General features: G+C 37.7%; 1 protein-coding gene across 1 annotated transcript in view; it reads left to right on the top strand.

Moving 5' to 3' along the window:
- Positions 1-27,486, top strand: part of NEK1 (NIMA related kinase 1) — a gene marked incomplete at both ends in the record, with an annotated part of 144,046 nt that overhangs the window by 106,106 nt on the left and 10,454 nt on the right. Inside the window, 6 exons of the mRNA XM_080710226.1 lie at positions 3,331-3,419; positions 4,511-4,758; positions 14,278-14,429; positions 17,233-17,441; positions 18,985-19,115; positions 19,205-19,431. Of these exons, the coding sequence (XP_080566352.1) occupies positions 3,331-3,419; positions 4,511-4,758; positions 14,278-14,429; positions 17,233-17,441; positions 18,985-19,115; positions 19,205-19,431 (1,056 nt within the window). The remainder of the gene's footprint in view (positions 1-3,330; positions 3,420-4,510; positions 4,759-14,277; positions 14,430-17,232; positions 17,442-18,984; positions 19,116-19,204; positions 19,432-27,486) is intronic.

Here is a 27,486-nt window from a genome sequence, read left to right as displayed (position 1 = left end):
TTATTTTTCAGAAAAAAAAATCTATCCTAATATGGAATATGGACTCTAGATACCCAAAATGATCTTGAAAAAGAATAAAGCTAGAAGATATATATTTTCTGATCTCAAACCATATAAAGCTACAATAATTGAAACAGTGTAGTACTATTCTAAAGGCAGATATATAAACCATTGGAGTTAAATAAAAGCCTAGAGATACATTCTTCCATATATTGTCAAGTTATTTTTGACAAGGTTTCCACGAACATTTGGTGGTAGAAATAATAATATTTTACCTAAATATTGTTAAAACATAATAATTACATGGAAAAGAGCCGGGCGTGGTGGCGCACGCTTGTAATCCCCGCGCTTGGGAGGCGGAGACAGGAGGATCGCGCAGGTTCGAAGCCAGCCGCGCGCGCTGGCTTAGGAGACCCTGTTTCTAAATAAAAATATAAAAATAGGTCTGGGAGTGTAGCCCAGAGGTAGAAGGGCTTCCAGGAACCCCAGTACCACCAAAAAAAATAAATAAATAAATAAATAAAAAATAATTACATGGAAAAGAATAAAGTTGGACCCTTACCTAATCCCATATACAAATATAACTCAAAATAGATAAAAGACCTAAATATAAATCTTAAGACTATAAACTTTTAGGAGAAAATCTGGGTCATAAAACCTCACAACACTGAAATTGGCAGTGATTTCTTGGATATGATTTCAATGGCACAGGCAACAGAAGAGTATACAAACTCCCTAAAAAATTAAAAAAAATATTGTATATCCAAAGACAATGTAAACAGAGTTAACAGTTACTAATAGCATGGGATAAAATATTTCCAAATGCTATATCTGAAGGTATATTAATATTCCAACTAGAAATCCTAAAAATTAACAACAATAAAGGCAAACAATACCATTTAGAGATAGGTAAAAGACTAACCTAAGTAATGAATCTCCACAGATAGCCAATCTTAGTTGACTGTTGGATGGAAACTCTTGTTTCTCTGGTTCTGGTGTGTGTTACCTATTTTTTCTTTGTAGTTAATCTCTTTGAGTATTTTCTCTAGTGCTGGTTTTGAAGACAAAAATTCCTTCAGTTTCTGTTTGTGATGGAAGCTTCTTATTTCTCCATCTAATTTGATAGAAAGTTTTGCTGGGTAGGAAATTTTTGGCTGGAAGTTGTTTTCTTTCAGAGTTTGGAATATGTTACTCCAAGCCCTTCTGGCTCTCATGACTTGGTTTGGGAAGTCTGGAGTGATTCTAATTGGCTTGCCTCTGAATGTCACTTGGCCCTTTGTTTTTGTTGCCTTTAAGATTCTCTGCTTGGCTTCCACATTGGTCATTTTGACAATTATGTGGCGTGGGGATCCTCTTCTCCGATCCTGTCTAAAGGGAGTTCTATAAGTTTCCTGGACCTGTGTATCAACCTCTTGCTCTATGTTTGGAAAATTTTCTGCTATTACTTCCTTGAAGAGATTGTTGATCCCTTTGGTTTCACTTTCTTTTCCCTCCTCTATTCCAATTATTCTTAGGTTAGCTCTCTTAAAATGGGCCCATATTTCTTCAATGTCAGATTCCTGCTGTTGGATATTTTTTTCTAGATTAGAAACTATGCGTTCATTTTTGGAATGATCATCTTCTAAGAGCGAGATTCTGTTCTCCATGTGGTCTAATCGGTTGTTTGTGCTTTGAATTGAGGCCTTTACTTCATTAATTGCACCTTTTATCTCTTTTTGGCTCTCTCTGAGTTCTTTTCGAAGCACCTCTATTATTTCTACTGTTATTTTCCTGATTTGATCTTCTAGAAATCTCTGATTTTCTGTTTTATCGGGTTCTGATGTTGTGGGGTTGTGGACATTGATTGCTCCAGTATTATTCCTCTTTCCCATGATTTCGGAAGTTTGTGCCTTCTCTGGGTTCTTCCCTTGGGTCACTATGACTTCACTTAAGGTGTTCTGGATCTCGAGTCAGTAGTATCTCAGACCCCACTACTCCTTTACTGGGTTGTATCACAGAGTCTCCGACCCAGAGAGTCAATAGAGGCTGCTTTAGACTGTGGGGGGTGCTAGGTTGCACGTTCTCCTATGGTGTGATATCTCTGCCACCGCCCCTCCCCCACTGGGTCAAGTTCCAGGGAGTACAGTACTGGGATTTCTCCTCTGTGGCCCGCAATTTTACTCACTGTTCTTGAGTACGCAGATGTAGCTGTACTGGATTCAGTGAATTCTCTGCTGCTGCCGCCGGTGGCAATATGGCGCCGCTTCTACGCCCTCGGCCGTGAGGCTGGCGTATTTCTTCTTGGTTTTGATTTCCACTCTGAATCCCTGCGGCGTGTGCTGAGCTCAGCCACTGGGAGCTTTAGATTTTACCTGCGGCGAGAAATCCTGCCTGACTGTTCCGCAGCGGCTCACCTCGGCTTGCTGTAGCCATCCAGTGAATTTGCCGCTGCCGCCGGCAGTATGACTCTGCTGCCGCGTCCTCGGGCATGAGGCCCGTGTATCTCCTCTGTGGCTCTGAGCTCTGTCTCAGTCCGCTTTCTCTCTGGAGCCTGGTGATTTTTTGTTTGTCTGGTGATGGTGATTTCTGGCTATGAAAGGCGCTGATTTTGTGGTAATGGAGATTGGTTGTTAGCGGGGCTCTTAAGCTCCGCTTTTCTCGGTCGCCATCTTCCCCGAACTTTATCAATTTAAATCTCAGAAAGAATATATGAATGAAGCTGGACTTGGCGGCACATGCTGGTAATCTCAGCATTTGGGAGGCTGAGACAGGAGGATCGAGGTTCGAGGACAGCCTCAGCTACTACTTAGTGAGGCCCTTTGCAACTCACTGAGACCCTGTTTCAAACTAAATAATAAAAAATAGGGCCGGGCGTGTAGCTCGGAGGTAGAATGCCCTGGGCTCCATCCCTAGTACTGCAAAAAACAAAAAGGGAATATATGAATGATTAATGATAGACTAGAGTTTGAACAAAGTACAAAATATAGGTGCTTTTAAGAGAAATTGGATACAAAAGTGAGAAAAAAGCTGGGCGTGGTGGCGCATGCTTGTGATCCCAGGATTCGGGAGGCTGAGACGGGTGGGTCTGGGTTCGTGGACAGCCTCAGCTTCTTAGGCCCTTCGCAACTCAGTGAGACCCTTTTTACAAATAAAGAATAAAAAAAATAGGGCTGACGGTGTGGCTTGGTGGTGGAATGTCCCTGGGTTCCATCCCCAGTACCACAAGAAAAAAAAGTGAAAAAAATACTTAGAAGATCACAGGATCACAGGATGCTAGTGAACAACTTTATTACTGGTAAACTGTATTTTTTTTTTTTTTTTTTTTTTTTACTGGTGTGCAATCTGTGGCAGATTGGAAGACTGGGTTCCCATTCAGCAAAATGAAGTTTCTGAAGATGGAATCCTGAAGAATGTGGACCAGTTTAGTGATGGTCATGCAGGTGAGTACTACTGCATTAATTTACTTTCTTTCTAGAAATAGATTAACACCAACAAGTTTTATTTTAGCGATATATAAATAAAGAGAGCCGGGCATGGTGATGCATGAATCATTGGTCAGCCTCAACTATTTAGTGAGTCCCTGTTTCAAAAAAATTAAAGAATAAAGTAGGGCTGGGGATGTAGCTCAGAGATAGAACCTTCCTGGGTTCAATCTCCAATACCACAAAATAAATAAATAGCACTCATCATTCATTGTAATGATTTTTAAAATGTAATACACAGAGCACTGGAATCTGCATTAATAATCTTGGATTGTTTAGCAACATAGGCAGTACAATTTTTGACAGGTTTTTTTATTGAGTGTTCAAAATGAAGAACCGGGTATGGTGGCACGTGCTTATAATCCCAGCATTTGGGACACTTGAGACGGGAGGATGCAGTTCAAGGACAGCCTCAAGCTACTACTTAGGCCCTTTGCAACTAAGTGAGGCTCTGTTTCAAAATAAGCTATAAAAAATAAGTCTGGGGGTGGAGCTCAGAAGTAGAATGCCCCTGGGTTCCATCCCTGGTACGTCAAAAAAAAAAAAAAAAAAAAAAAAAAGAAATAAAAGAATTACTTGTCAAAAACTAAATTCAGAACATTAAATAAATGTTCCTCTTTTAAAATAGTATTACCTAAAATATGAGAAACAAAACTTTTTCTATCCTATAGAAACTAAGATAAAGTGAAAAAATGGGAATGTCTGAACCAGTGTCTAGAGTATTCTTCACATTTGCTTGGATTTGTGTCTGTATGTTACCACTTCCAATATAATGGAATTATATATCAAATCAAATCTTCCTGAAAAAAAATTATATCCTTTTACAGATAATTTATAAGGTAGTGTACTCACACACATATATTTCAATTTTGCTTTGCTGATGAACATGAGGTTTTTGGTGGAATCCCTACTTCAATACTATGCCGTGTGTGTGTATATATATATATATATATATATATATATAATATGTCATATATAAGCACATATATGATATATATTTATTTAAGTACTATATAGACTTATCACATAATCTCTTCTTTATACTGCAGAACCTGGAATAGATGATTCTCAGCATTCCAAGTGTGATGTAGAGAAATCTATACAACCAGAACCATTTTTCCATAAAGTAGTTCATTCTGAACACTTTAACTTAGTCTTGCAAGTTCCGTCGATTCACTGTTCACCAGAAGAATCCATTCCACCTCGATCTCACTCTGATTCACCACCAAACAGAAAAAACAAGAATTCCTTGCTGATCGGACTTTCAACTGGTCTTTTTGATGCAAACAATCCAAAGGCAAGTAAGATCTTCAAATGGAAAATGTTATCTGATAACATTTATTGATTACTTTTCCTTGATAAGCCACAAACATGTACAAACTAGATATAGAAATATAGTTCATTGTTTTTGACAAGAAATTTTTTTTTTGGTGGTACTGGGGTTCCTGAAAGCCCTTCTACCTTAGGGCTACACTCCCAGACCTATTTTTTATATTTTTTTATTTAGAAACAGGGTCTCTTAAGCCAGCGCGGCTGGCTTTGAACCTGTGATCCTCCTGTCTCCGCCTCCTAAGTGCGGGGATTACAAGCGTGCGCCACCACGCCCGGCATTTGATTCTTTTTGTCTTCACTTTGTGTGTGGGGTTTGAGTACTGGGGATTGAACCTAAGGGCATTCTGCCTCAACAATACTCCCAGCCCTGTTTTACCTTTTATTTTGAAACAGGGTCTCACTAAGTTGCAACATACCTCACTAAGTTGCTGAGGTTGGCCATGAACCTGTGATCCTCCTGTCCCAAGTAGTGGTTATAGGCATGCGCCACCGCCACCGTGCCCAGCTTATCTTCATTTATATATAATGTTTCCTTCCTTTCTATCTCTTCTTTTAATTTTCCTCTTTATCATTAGTTTCTAATAATTTGATAGTGAAACACTGGAAAGGTTTTTTAGGGGGAGAACGAGATCCTGCTTGGGGTCAATTGACTTTAGACCTATGGTTCATAGTTTTCATCACATGTGATCCAGGCACAAATTTGTGCATTCCAGTAATCCCAGGGGCTCCAAAGGCTGAGGCAAGAATAATAACAGTATACTGTATATACATTTCAAAAAGCTAGCAGGGTGTGTTGGTGCACTCCTGTAATACCAATACTTGAGAGGCTGAGACAGGAGGACTGCAGGTTTGAGGACAGCCTCAACAAGTAGTGAGACTCTCATCAACCTAGCAAAACCCTGTTTCCAAATAAATTAAATCAGAATGGGGGTGTAGCTCAAAGATGGAATGCCTCTGGAGTCAATTCCCAGAACCACAAAAAGAAAGAAAGAAAGAAAGAAAGAAAGAAGGAAGGAAGGAAGGAAGGAAGGAAGGAAGGAAAGTTTTCACCACAAAGAAATGAGCCGGGTGTGGTGGTGTGGTGGCACAGGCTTGTAATCCCAGTATTTGGGAGGCTGAGACAGGAGGATCACAGTTTGAGGATAGCCACAGCTACTTAGTGAGGCTCTTTGCAACTCAGTGACACTCTGTTTCAGAATAAATAGGGCTGGAGGTGTAGCTCAGAGGTAGAATGCTCATGGGTTCCATCCCTAGTACTGCAATAAATAAATAAATAAATAAATAAATAAATAAATAAATAAATAAATAAATAAATATTTGAGATGTTTAGCCTGACTTAAATATTACACAGTGTACACATATATTAAAACATTACATGTTACCTCATTAATATGTAAAATTCTGGTATTTTTATGTCTATGTTTAATTATAAATTTAAAAATAAAATTGTGGTTACAAAAAATCTTTGAAAAGCATATGATTGGAAGTGCTTAACTTTGACTGTCCGGTATAGATGAAGAGTTATGTTCTGAATGTTGTTGTTATGAAAAACAAGGATATATGGACTAACAAGGTTTGCCTCTAGAAAATTACTTATCCATGACACAATGTAAAGATTATTAATCAAGATAACGATTAGTATACCTTCAACTTGCTTTTATGGATTAACTTAAGAAATTTTCCATGATCATTTTTATTTACCTCTTAAATGCTGTTACAAATTTGGTCTACCATATTTGTTTCTTTCAAGATTTTACGGGTATAAGTGAATCTAGTATTAAAAATTCAACCAGTACATATAGAGCTCTGCTATATGCTGGGTGCTGAGTTCGCAGTAATGATGAGAGGTATCCATAGCCATCAGAGGGAACAAATAAGTGAAAAACTTTGTGATGCTTCCTCTGTGAGAGATGAACATGGAATGGAGGGACCACTAAGGAAGGAATGCTAAGTCCCTCCTAGAACAGAGAAAGGCAGATTTCTGAAGTGTGCATGTTATGGGCACAGAGAACATAGAAAGCAAAGAAACTGCCTTGGAACATGAAGTAGCACAATGTAGTTGAGAAGCTGCAACTAGTTCTTTGTATCTAAATTGTGAAGAAGTTGGGATCTTAGTCATGTAATAGTTTTCAAGTTTTCAGAATCTTTTCCTGCTTCTCAGAAGTTTCCCCTCCCCGCATAAAGAATACCTGTCAGTGAGATGCAAGTGGATGTGCTCCCGTTGCTCAAGTCGTCCCTGTCCTCTGGCATCCCCCACTCTTCAGCTCAAAAGTGGATTCTGAGGCGTATCTACAGAATTCTAGGGGTCTGGAAATATGTGTGGTTCATGATACTAAAACATTCCATTCCCTTAATGTACTTTAAGTGGTTTTTTTTGTTTTGTTTTTTGTTTGCAGAAACCAAAATACAATGATAGCAAGCTGAATTGCATGTAAAACACGAATGAAGGTAGTAATTATTGATTTAGTTGAGCACTGCCCCACCCCTCAGAGGTGCATGGGACCATAAGTGATGGCCTGTAGCAGGCAGTTGCCAAAACAGTGCTCTTTTTTTTTTTTTACGCTATTTATCTACTTCAGACCCAAAAAAGATTAAGAATTATATCCAACTATATAAACTGTACTCAAGTTAGCAAACCATTAGCAACTATTACACATAGTTGTTAATATTGAGTCTAAGATTTATGTTATAGTCAAAGTAAAAAGATTTATAAACTGAGAGAATACATAGTTGCTCATGACAGAAGCTTTGGATTTTACCTCTGCAAGAGATTTCTGTTGTGGCGTTTTATATAACAGAGAATAACTTTAATACCATTTCTAATGTAAAGGCAGTAGCAGATTTCATAAGGTAGTTGTAATAGAGTGAGTGGATAAAAATGAGGGTGTAACATTAAATGGAAACCCCTAAAAGTAAATTTATAAAAGGTCAAGATAAAATAATCTAAAGTTGTGGTTTTCATAATATTGCTTAAGAACAGAATCTAGGTTACCAAATGAATAAGCTAAGCTTTTTATCTTTTCTTTTTTTGCGGGTCTGGGATGGAACCCAGGGGCATTCTACCTCCGAGCTATGTCCCCTGCCCTTTTTTTTATTCTTTATTTTGAAACAGGGTCTCACTGAGTTGCAAAGGGCCTCACTAAGTAGTTGAGGCTGTCCACGAACTGCGATCCTCTGGTCTCAGTCTCCTGAAAGGCTGGGATTACAAGCGTGCGCCACCACGCCCGGCTATTTCTTATCTTTTAAATTATCACATTTTGTAAAATGGCTTATACTAATGGTTATTCAGTGTATGGCACTGCAAAGGTATGTATATTGCTGTTTGATAAAAAGCTCTATGTAACTTAGAAATCAAATGAGGAAATGTTAAGCTTGGAAACCTATAATGAAAAATGACTGTTATGTAACTTAGACTCTAGTCTGGATAGAGAGGTGGAAAGCTACTTTTGATTAAGGTAGATCACAGAGAAGTTTCTAGTCAAAATTAAACTTCTTCATAAAAGCTTTTTTTTGTCTAATCAGCTATGACTAATGATTAATTTATTTTCAACCATAGAGCATTAATTCTAAAATTTCATTGTGGCTGTTATCTGGAGTATTTGTCTTAAGTCACAGAATCCTACCCACCATACCTAAGGCTATATGTTCTAATATATGGATCAGAGTTCAGGAAAATATATTTGACATGCACTGACAGTGATTCTGCTGTTGACAGTCCACAGTCCCTACCTAGGAAATGTTAATACATTTTACCTAATTGAGGCCTGGAATATTTAAAGCACACTATATGTCATCTTTTCTTGGCTATGAAAAATATAAATAATACTCCCACTTTGGGAGTGTCCACTTTGGGTGGTAATGCATTTCTGATGAATTGCCATTATGAACATCTTGTCAGATACATTCACAAGAGTTAAGTTAATTTTCTGTATAGGATTATTGGATAAAAATCAATTGAATTGTGGAAAGAGGCTGCAAATATGATTTTATTCTCTGATGGCAGTAAACAGAAATGGCAAATTATAATCATATCCATGCCTAGTTTGTGAAAACAGGACCAGACTATCAGACAAATACAGAGTATACTTACTTTTCTGTTGTTTTAGGAGAGATGTATAATTCAAACTCAGAAAAGTTCAAGTTAAATAGATTTGGGATCAAAAACAGTTTGACTCTGTTTATAATTATTTTATCTCTTGAGAAGTAATTGTTACCTTCTTTGGTTTTAAAAGATACCGAATACATAATATTAATACAACAATAGCTGGCCAACTTTATCAAGCATCTGTGACATTCTAGATCCTGTTCTAGTTGCTTTACATATAATGATTTAAATCTTACAATGGCACTATGAGATCATTGTTACCATGCTCATTTTACACACGAGGAAATTAAGACAGAGAAAGGTGGAACAGCCTTTCTGGGTCACAATGTAGGTGAGTATAGATTTTGAGGGGCATGTCAGTACTAGATTGATTTACACAGAGACAAGAATGATTAAAGTTCACTAATAATTTTATTTTCTAACTATTTATCACAAATGACAGTCTATGGTAGAGTAGCTCTCACCATGGCTATCTGTTGTGAAAACTTGCCTGGAAGATCTTAGAGTTTGTTGTAGAAGAAAGTGCTGTAAAATTTGGGTGTATTACTAAAAATTTAATACATATAATTTGAAGGTATAGAGAATTGCTTTTAAAACAAATGGAGTGCACTAACACACTTTGGTATTAATTAGGGTGAACAGATTGGCAGTTGTTAGTCCATAGACCAAAACAGTCCTTGAAAATTTTAGGTCCTTTCATTTGCTCAATCAGTGAATTCCATTGAAGAATATTGATATTCTCTTTCTCTGCCCCCCCATTAGTCTCGTTCCATCAGAGAGCTCTGGTTCATGGAATTCAGATCATGCCTTTCTCCTTTCTGTGGCCACAGTTGTTCACTAGCCCTGTGGGGACAGCTCTCTAGGTTTAGGATTCCTCAAGTCAGTTTTTATCTACCCTGAGACTATTATAAGGCAAGATACAGGTCCCTTTTCCATCAACACATTGTAATGCTCAATAAATATCTACTCGATAATTTGATTCATCCATTAAATAATTTCTGTGCATTATTGCTTTATACCTTACCAGATTCAGCTTTATTCTGATAAGGGAGTGGGAAAGGAGCCCAACAGTAGAAGTTAACAATGAAATGTTGTTTAAAGTTCATTCTCTGCCACCTAGCTTTCCTTTTCTGTATCATTAGAGGGAATTCAGTGGTGATTTTTTATTAAAAGCCTTTTATAAGGGAGCTTTCTTGTTTTTCTTGGTGTATTATAGTCTCACATCCTAATGTAAATCATGTTGACAATGACATACATGCACACGGTACTTGGTGCCCTCCCACCTCCTCATTTCCCTGCCTCTTAATACCGAGTACCCAGATTGACAATGGTATACTCACATGTATACCCATAGTCAATGGTAATATTTCCATTAATGGACCTCAGTCTTCTTCCTCCCCTACCCTTCTTCCCTGGCTCCACTAAGTTTCTCCTCTATTATCTGGAATCCCTCTGGTATCCCAAATACTCCCTAGCTTGCACATATCAGAGAAAACATGACCCTTCACTTTCTGTACTTGGCTAATCTCGCTTAAGGTAATGTTCTCCAGATATTTCCATCTTCTTGCAAATGACAGGGTTTTGTTCTTCTTTATTGATGAGTAGAATTCTATTGTGTATATTTCCCATACTTTTGTAATCCATTCATCTGTTAATGGACACCTAGGTTGGTTCCATGGTTTAGCTGATTCATGGTTTAGCATGATTCATGGTTGAGATGAATCATGCTGCTATGAACATGGGTATGCATGCATTTCTGTAGTTCTCTGATTTGGGCCCCTTTGGAAAGATACCCAAGAGTGGTGTATCAGGATCATATGGTGGATCCATTCCCAGTGTTTTAATGAATCTCCACACTGATCTCCATAGTAGCTGAGGCTTTCTCTGAACCTTTGAGATCCTCTTGTCTCAGCCTTCAAAGTACTGGGATTATAAGTGTGCATCACCACACCTGGCTTCTGGCTTAGATTTTATCCAAAATTGTACCGCTTAATATTTTTCTACAGTGACTAGGCCTTGAAATGGCCTGAAAGTCTGCAGAATAAACTTCCTTAACCACAGTTTATATAAGCTCCAGTTTCTGGGAATCATCATTATGCCCACCTCACCCACAGGCAGCAGGCCCCTGATCCGTGTGCACTCACCAGCAGGCTGCAGGAGGAAGCAGGGTGCGTGCACTTGGTGGCAGCCTGGACTCAGCACCCTCCTGCAGTGTGCGCTCACTGGGGTCATTCTCGCTCGCTCTAGGGGACAGTGAGTAATGGAGGGAGACCAGATGTGTCTGCCGATACCTTTTGCCTATGGGCAATGAAGTGGAAAGCTGATTCTGTGAAAACTTATATCTTTTCTTGTTATAGCAAAAGCAGAGTGGGGAAAAAAGATTAATGTACAGCTCATAAATAACAACATGACTTAAATGCTAATTCTTTTGATTTGCTAAGGTATCCATTCTTAGGTATCCACAATTTTTGCCTTTAATAATTTTTCATAATTTTTATTCCAAATTCATTTTTAACCTTTTTTTAGGTTGAAGTGAGCAAATATTTGAAGGAGTTAATTTGAAGGAGCAGAGTTAGAGTTTAGTTGCAGTAAACAGAGGCTAAGCAAACATACCCATCATAAACTAACAGTGTAACTACAGCATTACTAATTCAGAGTTTTATGAAAACTCTAAAGAGAAAAGTTAGTTTTCAGAATTGTGTCAAATAATAGCCGGGCGTGGTGGCACACGCTTGTAATCCTCGCGCTTGGGAGGCAGAGGCAGCATGATCGCGCAGGTTCAAAGCCAGCCGCGCTGGCTTAAGAGACCCTGTTTCCAAATAAAAAATATAAAATAGGTCTGGGAGTGTAGCCCGTGGGAGTGTATCCCGGAGGTAGAAGGGCTTCCAGGAACCCCAGTACCACCAAAAAAAAAAAAAAAAAGATTGGTGGGTGAGTGTAAACCTATTCAAAGAGGCAAATTGTCAAATTATACAACTACTTGAAATTTTGCTCTATTATGTGTGTGTGTGTGTGTGTGTGTGTGTGTGTGTGTGTGTGTGTGTGTGTGTAATTCTGGGGGTAGAACCAGGGGCCTTCTACTTCCAGGTTATACCCCCAGACCTATTTTATATTTTATCTGGAAACAGAGTCTCACTAAGTTGCTGAGCCTCACTAAGCTGCTGAGACTGGCTTCAAATCTGTTATCCTCCTTTCTCAGCCTCCCAAGCACTGAGATTACAAGCATGCACCACCATGTCCAACTTGTCCTATTATTTATTTATTTTCCTATATTATCTTAATTAGTGAAGGAAATAAAAACTAGAATGGAGATTATTTCAGGGCTAGCTAAAAATTTTCTCAGCCTAAAACCTATCACATCCTTTTGTATAATTCCCTTAAATTCAGGTACATAATACATTTATGTTGTTTATTTTTGCTAATTAGCAATTACCTAAGGAAATTGTTACTGGGTCCCAATTTTACATACTACTAGCTTATAATATACATGGTTCAGCCCAGGGATGGTGATAAATGCTTGTAATCCCAACATTTGGGAGACTGAGACAGGAGGATCACGGTTCACAGACAGCCTTAGCTACTACTTAGTGAGGCCCTTTGCAAACTCAGTGAGGCTCTGTTCAAGATAAAGAATAAAAAGTAAGGCTGGGGCTGTAGCTCAGAGGTAGAATACCCCTGGGTTCTATCCCCAGTACTGGGAAAATATATATGTGTATAAAATATATATTCTGATCATAAAACAGTAAGTCTAGTGTAAATTCTGCTGATAGTAGGAAATCAGCAAAAGAAATACTTAGAGAACTATTAATACTTTAATATTTAATGAAATAATACTTTAACAAGCAGTTTATCATCTTTACCAACTTCACCAACTTGTAGCTCATAACCATTTGTCCCTTGAGTGCTATAATAGGTAAATTATGTTTAAATAATAGGAATGTATCTTTTATTCTCAAAAACAGATTGTACTAATAAACTTGGCCAAGTATATAAATTTTCATTAATATGCTAAACATAATGTTTTCTTCAGAGTCTCCATCTGGTGTAGAGTTCTTATCAGGGCCTTGGTGGTCATGTTTTAAATCTCACAGATTCCTTCAGGGTCATCCCAGCCCAGAGACTTATGTATATAGTTATTTGTTTCATGTCCCTCTCAATTCATCTCATTCTCATTGTTGAAAGGTTGGGGAACAGAAGCTATTCTTGCTATCCCTTCTCATATCCAGCACAGACTTAAATTTTCAGCACTTTAACTGTGCCTTGTGTTTTTTTCTCAACAAAGTTGGCTGAGTTCCTTCTCTCTGCTGTTATAACTGACTCCCAACATTGACATCAAAGTACTTGTTCTTCCGGACTTCCATTAGTGTGGAAGGTTCTGTTCACAGTCCCTTGCCAGGGAAGCAGTGTTAGGCTCTTCTTTGCGCTAATCTGAGTCCCCTAATTTAACCGATGTTTGCTCACCAGAAAGTCCTATGATTAAGTGACACAAAGGGTCACCAGTGTAGGACTGTGTTTAGCCATACTTCAGAGAATTCATTCCAGCATGTCAGCAAAATAATATGGGGAGAGTTGATCACTAGAAGGTGGGAAAACTGCTTAGAAATACCATGAAAGAAGAACCAAATGGACCTTAAGTGGGAAGAGAATGGGCAATTTGTAGAACATCTGATTCTTTGCAGATTTCCCGGTCCAGTTTATACATATACCTAAATAAATACCTCTCCCCTCCTTTGTTTGTGTCTGTGGTAATGGGGATTGAACCCAGGGCATTCTACCTCTAAGCTATACCCTCAGCCCTATTTTATTTTATTTTTTTATTTTTAAACAAAGCCTCACTAAGTTGCTGAGACTGGCTATGAACCTGTGATCCTTCTGTCTCAGCCTTCCAAGTACTGGTATTGGAGGCATGTACTAGCAGGCCTGGCTTTTCCTCACCTTTTAAAGATGACCTAAGTGAATTTCTGTGTGTTAAACCCAGTCATATCTCACAGCTTTAGCTTTCTCTGCGAAAAATTACTGAGCTGAAATTTAAGAGAATCAAATTCTAACCTTGAGCCGAGAGTGGTGGCGCATGCTTCTAATCCCAGCATTTGGAAGAATGAGACAGGAGGATCGCGGTTCATGGACAGCCTCAGCTACTTAGTGAGGCTCTTTGCAACTCAATGAGACCCTGTTTCAAAATAAAGAATAAAAAATAGGGTTGGGGGTGTCTCTCAGAGGTAGAATGCCCCTGGGTTCCATCCACAGTACCACAGAAAAAAAGATTCTAACCCCTGGGAAAATCACCTTTGAATATAATAATTATTATTAGCTCTTAATTTTCTCACTTTTTAAAATTCTCTTACTTCTAATAAGTAATCTGACAATGTTTTTTTTTAGATGTTGAGGACATGTTCACTTCCAGATCTCTCAAAGCTGTTCAGTACCCTGATGGATGTTCCCACTGTAGGAGATGTCCATCAGAATAATCTTGAGATAGAAGAAATTGAAGATGAACACATCAAAGATGGGCCTTCTGATTCTGAAGACACGTAAGCATGATGTCGCTAATCAACACTGGCATTACCATAGTACTGAGTTGATATTGTTTAGAAAGCTCAGGAGATGGTGACTTTATTCTAAACAGTTTTTAAAATGATTTCTAGTTGGCTTTTCACTACTCCATTAACATTTTACATATTGTTTATGCTCATGCAAGTTTTGAGAATGTATATTTGTCTGTAGATAATAAGGAACTAAATGTCATTTGAAGAATGTAAGAAAATGGTTTTAATCCTGTCCACTGTCTTATTCACCACTGAGTACCCAGCATACTGTCTTGCAATACAATAAGTGCTTAATAAATATTGGTTAAATGGATGAATGTTAGCTGATAATGACTATAATAGTGGAATACTACATGATATAAGACTTATATTCAGAAATTGTAAAATAATTAATACTCTATACTCTCTTGGGAAAAATATGACGGGTAACGCCCACTTCTGTTCTCTGTCATGTTTGGTCATAAGGCCGTGTCAATGGACAGTTGGCAGATATATTAGTTTTGTTGAGGGGAGGTACCCAGACCGGGGGGCGGGGTGCCTACAGTTTGATTGCCTTCACAAAATTGCTTTCTCTACAATTCATGGGACATTGAGACACCTGGAGGGGATTTAACTGGCAGCACTTCTGAGAGCTGTGAGGAGTAGTGGCCCCTCGGATGTGACGCTTCCTTCACGAACTTCTTCAATACAGCCCTCACAGCTCCTCAGACAAATGTTAGAAACTTTTTGGGGAAATAAAACCAGAGTACCCTGGAATAAAAGTGTTTGAAAAAATGCAATATATTCAGATCCCTCTAAAAATAAGTTTTAAGATATTAGAACTTATATGACTTATTTTGGGATTTTTTAATCTTAAGTTTCTGCTTTTAATCAATGCCTTTAAATAGAAGAACCTGCTTTTTCTTTATCTGATTAAAGGCATGTGTCAGCTTTTTAATTTTTCTTCCTACAAGGTATGACTTAGGGTAACTGCATCTGAAATATTTTATTTTCTTGTTTTTGTTGTTGTTCTTCTGAAGCCTCTCCTTTGCTTTTTAATTTTCTAATGAAAGTATTTTTTTTAAATGTTGCACTTTTAAAATGTTGAACTTTTGGGCCACGTATGGTGGCACATGCTTGTCATTCTAGCTTTTGGGAGGCTGCGACAGGAGGATTCAGGTTTGTGGACAGCCTCAGCTGCTTAGTGCAATCCTCAGTACCAAAAAAAGTGTTTTTTTTTCTATTAATGCAAATCATATTTGAGGCACCGCATAATACTGTTATTTTAGTTCTTTAGTAAATATTTGTTTGAGTTGAATCTACACCTTTAGAAAGACCATCGTCAGCCCTGTATTTTGTTTAGCATTGTTTCTAGTAGGTGAAATGCTCAACTCAGATACATACTCTCTCTCAGATGTTGTCACACATCTAAAACCTCACTGAACTTAGTCTACAAACAGTTCCATCTGTATGCCACCCTAGAGAAAAGAAGCAAGTCGTAAGAGACAAAAGGCCTTTAAGTACGTTTCATGGGTATTTTAGAAGTTTTTAAAGACAGATTTCAAGGTTTCATTTGTCATTTATCCACTGTTTGGCCTTCAGCAAGTCATTGAAATCCTTTGATTTACAGTTGCCATGTCTCTAACATGAGTCTTGTGTGGATAAAATTTAAATAATAGAATAAAACTGCCTAATAAGATAGTACTGCATAAACATAAAGTGCTATTCATTATAAATTAGTTTATTTCAGCAGTTATACACCAATGAAAATAAATTAGTAACTGACCACTGCCTTGAAAGAAAAATTTCCCCAGTGATAATTGTGCCAGTATATTCTGAGCACACAGGAAAGACTACTTATTATGTATTTTAGAAACATTTTTGCTGATTTGTGGTAGCACACACTTGTAATCTTAGTTCTTGGAGGCTGAGACAGGAAGATCACAGGTTCGTGGCCAGCTTCAGCTACTTAGTGAGGCCCTATGCAACTTAGTGAAACCCTGTTTCAAAATAAATAATTAAAATTGGGACTGGGGGTGTAGCTCTGAGGTAGATTGCCCCTGGGGTCCATCCCTAGTACAGGAGGGAGGGAGGGGGAGAGAGGGAGGGAAGGAAGGAGGAAGGTAGGTAGGTTGGTTTTCAAGGTATCACTACCAATCATACTAGCAGAGGAGAACACCAAGAGATGTTGTGTGCATATATGAATGTATTACTTTGAATCTCAACGAATAAAATTTTTAAAAAATAAGGAAAAATTTTGAAGAAAACGCACTTAAAATGATGAGGTTTCTGGTGGCCATGTCATTCTGTGGATCGTGCTGTTAACCTGAAATATAATATCTTGTATTCTCACTTCTAATAGTTCAAGTACCCAGTGGGGATTCACATGGAAAACTTTTCATACTGTGTTACAACTATTATATATCCACATGAAGACTTTGATGAACTTTCAAAATTACCTAAAAGAAAAATATTTTGAGTTTTACATATTTATTTTAGAAAGCAAGTAAAAAAAAAAGCACCTTTAGTCTGGCCTCTTAAAATATCAAAACATTGTTTCAGGATTTAAGCAGTGAATAACACTTTTAGTTATGTTCCTTGCACATCAGCACCATTTTAAACAAGTCATCTTCTGGCTTATGTATTCCAGAATATGTGTCATGTGCTGTATTTATCGACTGTATTCTTCATGGTTAAAAATCATACAGGTTTTTTAACTCTGTGATTAGCACCTTTACATAGAAGTGAGTACATATATATTGAGTGGACAGAGGCGCAGTGATGTGTAGTTTAACTTCTTACATTTCAGTGTGTTTGAAGAAACTGACACAGATCTACAAGAGCTCCAGGCCTCAATGGAGCAGTTGCTTAGGGAGCGACCTGGAGAAGAGGACAGCGAGGAGGAAGAGCCGGTCCTGAAGAGCAGCCATGTCGAGCAGACAGCCGGCGGGACAGAGCTGGCGGATGAGGACGACAACCCCAGCAGTGAAAGCGCACTGAACGAAGAATGGCACTCAGGTACGCCTTCGCCACCGGGACCTTCTGCAGTGCTTCTGCAGTGCGCACAGACTTCAAGTACAGTGCGTTTTTCTAATATCTGATTTGAACAGTTTCCAACTTTAAATAGAAATAAGGCATGCTTCTGTGGGCCTGCCCTTTTTTAATTGTTTTTCTTTTCACACAAATATACATACATAGTTGCTGCATTTCTTTCCCTTTAAATATGGCAATCCTAGTTCTTGAGCGGCTGACACAGGAGGATTGCAGGTGCAAGGGAAGCCTCAGCTACAGTGAGGCCCTCCGAAACTTGGTGAGACCCTGTTTCAAAATAAATTTAAAAAATAGAGCTGGAGGTGTAGCTCAGAGGTAGAATTTTCCTGGGTTCAATCTCCATTACCATAAATTGAGTAAGTAAATAAGGCAATAACGTGTGTGTGTGTGTGTGTGTGTGTGTGTGTGTGTGTGTGTTACTACGGATTGAACCCAGGGGCATTCTGCCTCTGTGCTACACCACCAGCTCTGACTTATTTTGAAATAGGGTCTCACTAAACTGTAGAGGTTGACTGAGGCCCTGTGATCTTCCTGTCTTAGCCTCCCACATACTAGGATTACAGGCATGTACCACCACACTCAGCTCGACAATGATTTTTTTAAACATTTTTATTCAGCTCCTTGTTGCCATTTATTGATTTGTTTTGCCAATAATAAAGATAACAACTCAGTTTTCTTAGCACTGTTTTTTTTTTTTTTTAACTATTCTTTGTTAGTAGCATTACCCCTAAGACACACAGGGAATTTAGATATTTATTTTGGAAGAACTAAGGCAAAAAATATTATTCAGTAATTTTTCAAATATCTCTAGTGTGTACATAACAAACATAATACATATTTATTCGCTTCCAGGTGCTTTCCTGAAATGGCATGACGTGTTTCTTACTCATCTGCCTCCTGTGTGTTTTTTCATACTGTAGCCCACGTTTATTATCAACTTTCAAAACATAGTAGTTAGGGTTGGTGGCTGCAGTGTAAAACATAATATGCTTTCTCCATTTTTTTTACTAACATAAATGACAGTTCTAGGAATTTTATATTCTTGCTGATTTACTATTTATGTCCATAAAAGATTCCCCAAGTAGCATTCTCATTAAGACAGATTTATATATACTTTGATTACATTTGTAATTAACAAATATTATAGTGACATCTATTTATATTGAAAGTAAAAAATTATCTACTTCAATGATATTCACTCATCATAGCATTTTAGTCTATTAAAGTAAGAATTATTTTAAGTATTATTTTTAATCATAGGGTGTGGTGGCACACACTTGTAGTCCCAACATTTGGGAGGCTGAGACAGGAGAATTTCATTTCATGGACAGCCTCAGCCACTACTTAGGCCCTCCGCAATTCAATGAGACTCTGTTTCAAAATAAAGAAGAAAAATAGGGCTGGGGGTGTAGCTTGGAGGGAGAATGAATGCCCTGGGTTCCTTCTCCAGTACTGAATAAATAAATAAATAAATAAATAAATATCTTCTCATTTATTGTATGCTTTTTAGACAACAGTGATGGTGAGACTACTAGTGAATGTGAATATGATAGTGTATTTAACCACTTGGAGGAACTGAGACTTCACCTGGAGCAAGAAATGGGCTTTGAAAAGTTTTTTGAGGCATATGAGAAAATAAAGGTAGTAAAATGTCAATTAAAACATTTACTTTTGAAATGTGCTGTGTTTATACTGGAGAAATATTGATATTCTCTGGAAATTTGGTATAGGCTGTTCATGAAGATGAAGATGAAAACATTGAGATTTGTTCAACAATAGCTCAGAATATTTTGGGGAAAAAACATCAGCATCTTTATGCCAAGATTCTTCATTTGGTCATGGCAGATGGAGCCTATCAAGAAGGTAAGATTCTCTCACATCTTCATATTTTAAATAAACAGTGCTGGAGATATGGCTCAGTGGTAGAGCACATGCTTCACATGTGCCAGGACACTAGGTTTGATCTTCAGCAACAAAAATAAACAGAGAGAAAGCAAGTGTTTAAATAGATGTGAGAAAAGCAAGATGACAAGTGTAAATTGATGAGCTTACATCACATGCATTTTAGTGAAATCTATATTGGAACCATCCATATCTTTTAATTTTAAGCCACTATAAAATTAGCTCTGTCGGTTTCTTTTTATTTCACAAAGAATATTTTAATGAGACTTTTTTTAAGCCTCCTAATTGAGCCAGGCTTGGTAGCACACACTTGTAATCCCAGCATTTGGGAGGCTGAGACAGGAGGTTCACAGTTTGAGAAGAGCCTCAGCTACTACTTAGTGAGGCCCTTTGCAACTCAGTGAGACCCTGTTTCAAAGTAAAGAATAATAAAAAATAGGGCTGGGGGTGTAGCTCGGAGGTAGAATGCCCCAGGTTCTATCCACAATACTGAAAAAAAAGCCTCCTAATTGATGAGCTATAGAAATTAGAAAAATTCTTACCAAGAATACAATAGTAAGCTTTTGCACACATAAAGAAATGTGTAAAAATTTGAATAAGAAAATATTCCTAGACTGCCAAAATTAATCCTATTGTTATAAATATTTAATTCATAGACTAAAGTTTTTAAAGGTTTTAAATATATATATATATATATATATATATATATTGTGTGTGTGTGTGTGTGTGTGTGTGTGTGTGTGTGTGTGTGTGTTACTAGGAGTGGAACCCAGAAGCTTTCTACCTCCGGGCTATACTCCCAGACCTTTTTTATATTTTATTTGGAAACAGGGTCTCGCTAAGTTGCTGAAAGCCTCACTAAGTAGCTGAGGTAAAATTATATTTAAAAGTATATACAGGTGCCGGGCATGGTGGCGCATGCTTGTAATTCCTGCGTTTGGGAAACGGAGACAAGAGGATCGTACTGGTTCAAAGCCAGCCTCGCTGGCTTAAGAGACCTTGTTTCCAAATAAAAATATAAAATAGGTATGGGGGTGTAGCCCGGAGGTAAAAGGGTTTCCAGAAACCCCAGTACCATAAAAAAAAAAAAAAGTATATACAGGTAAACCAGGCGTGGTGGTGCATGCTTGTAATCCCAGCATTCGGGAGGTGGAGACTGGAGGATCGTGATTCGTGGATAACCTCAGCTACTTAGCAAGGTCTTACACAACTCAGTGAGACCCTGTTTAAAAAAAAATAAAAAGACTAAAAATAGGGCTGGGATGTAGCTCAGAGGTATAATGCCCCTGGGTTCCATCTCTAGTACCTCAAAAAAAAAAAAAAAAAAAAAGCATATACAAGTACATGATAAAGTTGTTTTTCAAAAGTATTTGGAAACATAAGCACGTTGGGCAACTGAGTACAAGCAATATAATACAGAGCCAGGAATGAAAAGAATATGTATTCAGAAGTCCCTATGTTTTCTGAAAACAGGTCACAAACTTGAGATTGATCTTTCTAGCAAAACAGGAAACTTAATTAAATGAATCACAGTGTTCATGGGACAAAACAAATTAGTTTCTCTGCAGACACCATTTTTTTATATTGAAACTAGTGAAGCCGGGCATGGTGGCTCACGCTTGTAATCCCTGCTCTTGGGAGGCAGAGACAGGAGGATCGCGCAGGTTCGAAGCCAGCTGGGCTGGCTTAAGAGACCCAGTTTCCAAATAAAAATATAAAATAGGTCTGGGAGAGTAGCCCAGAGGTAGAAGGGCTTCCAGGAACCCCAGTACCGCAAAAAAAAAAAAAAAAAAAAGAAAGAAACTAGTGAAAAAAATGCCCCATGATTCTTCAAGAGAGAGAACTATCTTACAATGTTCCTCAAACTAGAATAATATATGGACCTTTTTTTTTTTTTTCAAGTTTGGAGATGGAGCCCCTGGAGCATTCAACCTCCGAGCTACACCCCCTGCCCTATTTTTATTCTTTATTTTGAAACAGTCTCACTAAGTTGCAGAGGGCCTCACTAAGTAGCTGAGGCTGTCCGTGAACTGTGATCCTCATGTCTCAGCCTCCCGAATGCTGGGGTTATAAGCGTGCTCCACCAAGCCCGGTCACATAGATCTTTTAAGAGAAAAAAGAACCCAACAATCTGTATACCCCAGTATAAACTCAAGTGTTAGTCATTGAAAATATCTATCATTTTTTTAATATTACTGTAAAACATGTTTTAATTTTTGCATGTTGAAAATTATTATGAAAATGAAAATATAAAATTTAAACATTAACTGAAACTTAATGGGTTTCTGATTTTATTGAGATCTTGAACTCCATCTTATAGTGCTATAATAAAAAAATCCTCAGAATTTGTATAATACTGGATTTCATGAGGCTGTTTCTTATATCATTGAATAATGACATGAGTCCATAGAATGATTCCTTTAAGTAGATCTGTGGAGAGTATCAACCAGCTCAATTCATATTCAGACTTTCCATTCTTCAGGCCGTTCTCCTCATGTCTTATTTCAATGGAGCTTTTCTTAGTTGGCAACAGTGTGCTTGGGCTTCGGTTTTGCTTTTCAAGTGTCTGGAGAGCTTTTATTTTGCTTTGCCCTTTACATTGAAAGCTATTACAGTCAACTGAGCCACAAGGTAAAATTGACACCCTCTTTAGACAGCTGAGAGGCTTCAAAAGGATGTGTGCCTACCTTGAAGGCCATCCTCATGCAGAGGGCCGAGAAGCAGGCTAATGTTCCCTTCTAGAAGTAGTAGCAGATCTTCTCTAGCACACAGACAAAAAGGAGGTGAGGACCCCGAAGTTCTATAGTATAGAGTCTGGCAAAAATGTCTTTAGCTTCAGAAAAAGAAAAAGTAAAGCTTTTCCAAATGGCATGATGGTTGACTAAGTAGTATGTGATACAATTTATATAATGTTTGAAAACAGTCTTGCTTGCTTGTACATATATGAGCGAAGAGACAGATAGTAAAATTGGGAAAAGGCACTCACTGTCTAGTGCATTCTTCCTTAAATAACCCAAATCAGGACAGCCAAAGTTAATTTTATTAATTCTAGGTGTTAGGTATATGTGTGCTAACCAATTGCCTGATTATATGTAATTGTATAAAATGGGGTACAGAGTGATAAATGTAACATTGGGGGAAGTAAAAATATATATAAATTTCATAAGGTACAGATCCAGCCATTATAAGAAATAATGGTGGCAGGTTAGGTCTTCCTGCAGGGGAAGACATCACAGCTGGATTTGCAAAGAAGAATGGGAATTTGCATGCATTGGTATATGTGCTTGTGCATAGAGGGATGTAAATGTTATAGCAGGGGAACAGTTCATTGTTACTAAGTGATAAATTACAAGCAGTCGGGGAAAGCAGACTGAATGATCGTAAGGTTGGCAATACTTAGAAGGCCGATGATGAAAACTTTGCAGTACATATTGAGGCATGACTGTGTCCTGAGGCTGGAAGGGGCTGCTTTAAGCACCACAGTAGTTTGACATGACACTTGGATTTTAATGAGAGATCACTCTTTTTCCAGAATGTGGAAGGTAGTGCTTGTTTCATAGGATTAAGTTAAGCAATCATTTAATCTTAAATTAACATTTAACTTATTTAACAATGTGTTTTAGAATAAAGAAAAATTGGAGGTCACTAAAACATTTATAAGTAAGAATGGTTCATTATGCTATATCCATAAAACAGCTTGCTATGCAGATATTGAAAAATAAATAGAATATACCTATGATTTATTCTTTTGTTTTCCTGGTACTAGACATTGAACCCAGGGGTACTTTATTACTGATCTATATCCCCAACCATTTTTCATTTTTTATTTTGAGAGTCTAAATTGCTGAGGCAAACGTCAAATTTGTGATCCTCCTGCCCCAGCCTCCCAAGTAGCTGAGATGACAAGCATATGCCACCATGTTTTATATTTACGTTATTGTGATACTGAGAATTGAACCCAGAGACATTCTTCCTCTGAGCTACACCCCAGCCCTATTTTTGTCTTACTTAGATGCAGTGTTTCACTAGGCTACTGAGAATCTTACTAAATTACATAGGCTGGCTTCCAACCTGCAGTTTCTCCCAAGTACTGGGATCCATTACAGGCATGCACCTTTTCAACACTCTATGATTAATTCTCTTGCATTTCATTGTAAAATATTTTTTTACTTTATAAAGATTTTATTATTTCATTTAAGCGTCACAAAAGGTTATTTTCCTCTCCATTTTACAGGTATGAATATTAAGACTCAGTGGCATAGTCATTAATACAGTTCACCAGAGCCAGGCATGGTTGCACACACTTGTAGTCCCAGTACTTGGGAGGCTGAGAAAGGAGGATTGCGGTTTGCAGAAAGCCTCAGCTACTTAGGCCCTTTGCAACTCAGTGAGACCCTGTTTCAAAATAAAGAATAAAAAAAAAAAAAAAAGAATAAGGTTAGGGGTATAGTTCAAAGGTAGAATGCCTCTGGATTCCATCCCCAGTACATAAAAAAAAAAAAAAAACAGTTCACCAAATGATTCTACTTCATATCCCCATAGAATTTTTATCATAGGGAAAGGTTGAAAGAACTTTATAGTGATCACCTCTATACCTACCACATTTTATAAGTGGAAAAATCATGTCTCGAAACTGCATTTTGGTGTTTTTTTGTTTTGTTTTGTTTTGTTCTGTTTTTTGGGGGGTTTTTGGTTTTTTGTTTTGTTTTGTTTTTTGTTTGTTTGTTTGTTTGTTTGTTTGTTTGTTTGTTTGCAGGTCTGGGGATGGAACCCAGGGGCATTTGCCCTCCGAGCTACACCCCCTGCCCTATTTTTTATTCTTTATTTTGAAACCGGGTCTCACTGAGTTGCAGAGGGCCTCACTAAGTAGCTGAGGCTGTCCGCAAACCGCGATCTCCAGTCTCAGCCTCCCGAATGCTGGGATTACAAGCATGTGCCACCACACCTGGCATTTTGGTTTAATTTAAAAGAGATATTTGTGTATGCCTAGGAAAGCAACCTTGGAGGAGGATATATATATATCTTTATTTTGATTGTCTATGTTGATTTTTGCTTCCCACCTTATTTTTTGATATATTGACCAAGTATGTTATGAGAGTATGTGCTAATACAATAAAAAACTAAAATTATATGAAATATTTTTGTGTAAAAAATATGAGTGTAGGTTTTTGTTTTTGTTTTTTAATAAGTAGATACAGCTTGATTTTAACTGAAGCAGATAAATTTCTTTTTTTTTTTTTCACAGATAATGATGAGTAATCCTCAGGACATTCTCTGTGCTCAACTATATGAAAGCATTTGAATGTGTTTCATCAGAAATATGAGCTTCAGTGGGAAATATAAAGATTACTTATAAGAAACACCAGGTTTAAGATGAGCATGCTTACTGCATGAAAAAGATGGAGACACATGCAATTTTTATTAAGATTCTAGCATTATATCTATTATGTCTGTTGATTTCTATAGTTAAACCCTATAGAATAAATACTTGATTGAATCATTCAACCAAAGCATAAAAGGTATTGACCTAGAACTGGACTTAGTGGCTTTGAAGATTTACTAGGTAATAAGGTAGCAGTGACTTTCAGCATATGGGTTAAGGCATTACCTATGTCATGAAAGACCTGCCTGTGTGGTGTTTTGTTTAAGTATTTAAGCATGGCCCTTTTTTTCTGTCTAGTACTTGTTATCATTCTGGGCAGCAATTCTGCATTAAGTAACCTTGTCAAGGGCTCTATTTAAATCTTTACATTTTGAAGTGGAATTTTTAGTCTTGAAGCTTATATTCTCAAATCATTTTTCAACGAGTTTGTTTCCTAAACCAGCTCTATGGAAGCAATCCTAGAAATAACTGAAAAATTTGATTATAAAAAAGAGCAAATTTATATTTCCTGTTATTTAAGTTTCTGGTTGATTACTTCTATTTCCCTTTAAGGACCTGACCCAGAAATATTATATCTAAAATGTAAGCTGTGAATTTTAACATTGACCTAGCATATATACCATAAAGTTGCCCTTTGGTTTTTTAACTTCCTCTCATACATGTGCTTTTACAGTAATATGAGGTTAAAAAAAGAGAAAGAAACCTTTTATTCGGACACTGTGATTGTGTTGTTAGCTACTCTGGGGAATGTGTTATTCTGTTATGTATTTCATGAGAGGAATTAGGTCATTAAGATGATGGTCATAACAGCTTCAGTTACAGCATTGCCAAGTACTTACATAGAACCATCAGTGATATCTACAGTCCAGATGTTTTTAGCAGTAAAAACATAATTTTTGAACCCCTGAGTACAGAGCAACCTGATTGGCATAACCTGTAACTTAAAAGATGAAATCTCACAGCACTCTCAGTACTATGTTGAATTTATGATGTACATTATTTCTAACATTCAAAACAAAGCAGTTGATTTTTATATGTTTATTTTGTATTACTATTAAATTTTTTTATTATCTACCTGAAGTATACTTGATTGTCTTTATTAGTGCTATTCTCCGAAAGGTGCTTTTATAGAGTTGAGAATAATCATTAGATTTTGTACCTGATTAACACACACACCCCTTTTTGGTGGCACTGCGGATGGAACCTAGGGTCATTCTACCTCCAAGCTATACCCCTGCCCTATTTTTTTTTATTCTTTATTTTGAAACAGGGTCTCACTAAGTTGAAAGGGGCCTCACTAAGTAACTGAGGTTGTCTGCAAACCGCGATCCTCCTATCTCAGCCTTCTAAATACTGGGATTACAAGTGTGTGCCACCACACCCAGCTTCCCCTGTTTTTGAAATGCAAGAATATTTGAATTCTTCACTTTAATTCTCTATAACCCTGAAAGATGGGAATGATATTTGTTTATTTCTTAAACTGTTAGAAAAGCTAATATTTAGCCATGCGTGGTAGCGCACGCTTGTAATCCCCGTGCTTGGGAGACAGAGACAGGAGGATTGCACAGGTTCGAAGCCAGCCTCGCTGGCTTAAGAGACCCTGTTTCCAAATAAAAATATAAAAAATAGGTGTCTGGGAGTGTAGCCCAGAGGTAGAAGGGTTTCCAGGAACCCCAGTACCACCAAAATAAATAAATAAATAAGTAAATAAATAAAGCTAATATGTAACCCAGTAAAGCAAAAGCCATTTTTGCCATATTTCAAAAGATATTGACTATACAGGAATAAGGATGACAGACAGGACTTGTGTCATCTCTAGTCAGTTGGAAGTAAATGGCTCTGGAGTGTTGTTATAGAAAGTTTGTGCCAGTGGGCAACAGGGCTATTACTGTTGAGTAAAGTCTGTGGTAGGTGTTGGCAGCAAACTGTGGACACACCTGTAGACCCATGGAATATTAGAGCTAGAAAGGGGTTATCAAGATAATTTAGTATTATTTCCTGGCACAGACTTTGAGATGTAACATAAAATTGTCACTTACATAAAGGGTGAGGGTCAGGCCAGTTTCCAGGTCTTATACTGTGCTATGAGTTGCACATTCTTTTAAAATCTATCGTATCTAGACAGTGAAAAAGAAGAAATTTGAAGCTGGGCCTGGTGGCGCACGCTTGTAATCCTAGCATTCGGGAGGCTGAGAGAGGAGGATCACGGCTCCGGACAGCCTCAGCTACTTAGGCCCTTTGTAACTCAGTGAGACCCTGTTTCAAAATAAAGAATAAAAAATAGAGCTGGGTGTGTAGCTCGGAGGTAGAATGCCCCTGGGTTCCATCTCCAATACCGCAAAAAAAGAAGAAATTTGATAGGAAAAAGTATAGTTAGCATTAAATACACTAAGAATTTTATAGATCTTTACTGTTTCTGGGAAGAGCACTTTATGTAACTTCTCTACTGAGAACAAATTCTAAGTGGTAAAGGTAGAGCCTGGCATGATGGCGCACACTTGTCATCTAAAATTTGGGATGCTGAGAGGGGAGGATCATGATTAGTGGACAGCCTCAGCCACTTAGGCCCTTTGCAACTCAGTGAGACCCTATTTAAAATAAAGAATAAAAAGTAGGGCTGAGGATGTAGCTCAGAGGTAGGTAGAATGCCCCTGAGTTCCACCCCCTAGTACCACACACACACACACACACACACACACACACACGGTAAAGTTAGTTTTTCCCCAC

Source organism: Muscardinus avellanarius (genome assembly GCF_963383645.1).
Source record: "Muscardinus avellanarius genome assembly, chromosome: 14".
NCBI classification, from domain to species: domain Eukaryota; kingdom Metazoa; phylum Chordata; class Mammalia; order Rodentia; family Gliridae; genus Muscardinus; species Muscardinus avellanarius.
This window is presented reverse-complemented; position numbering and strand designations above follow the sequence as displayed.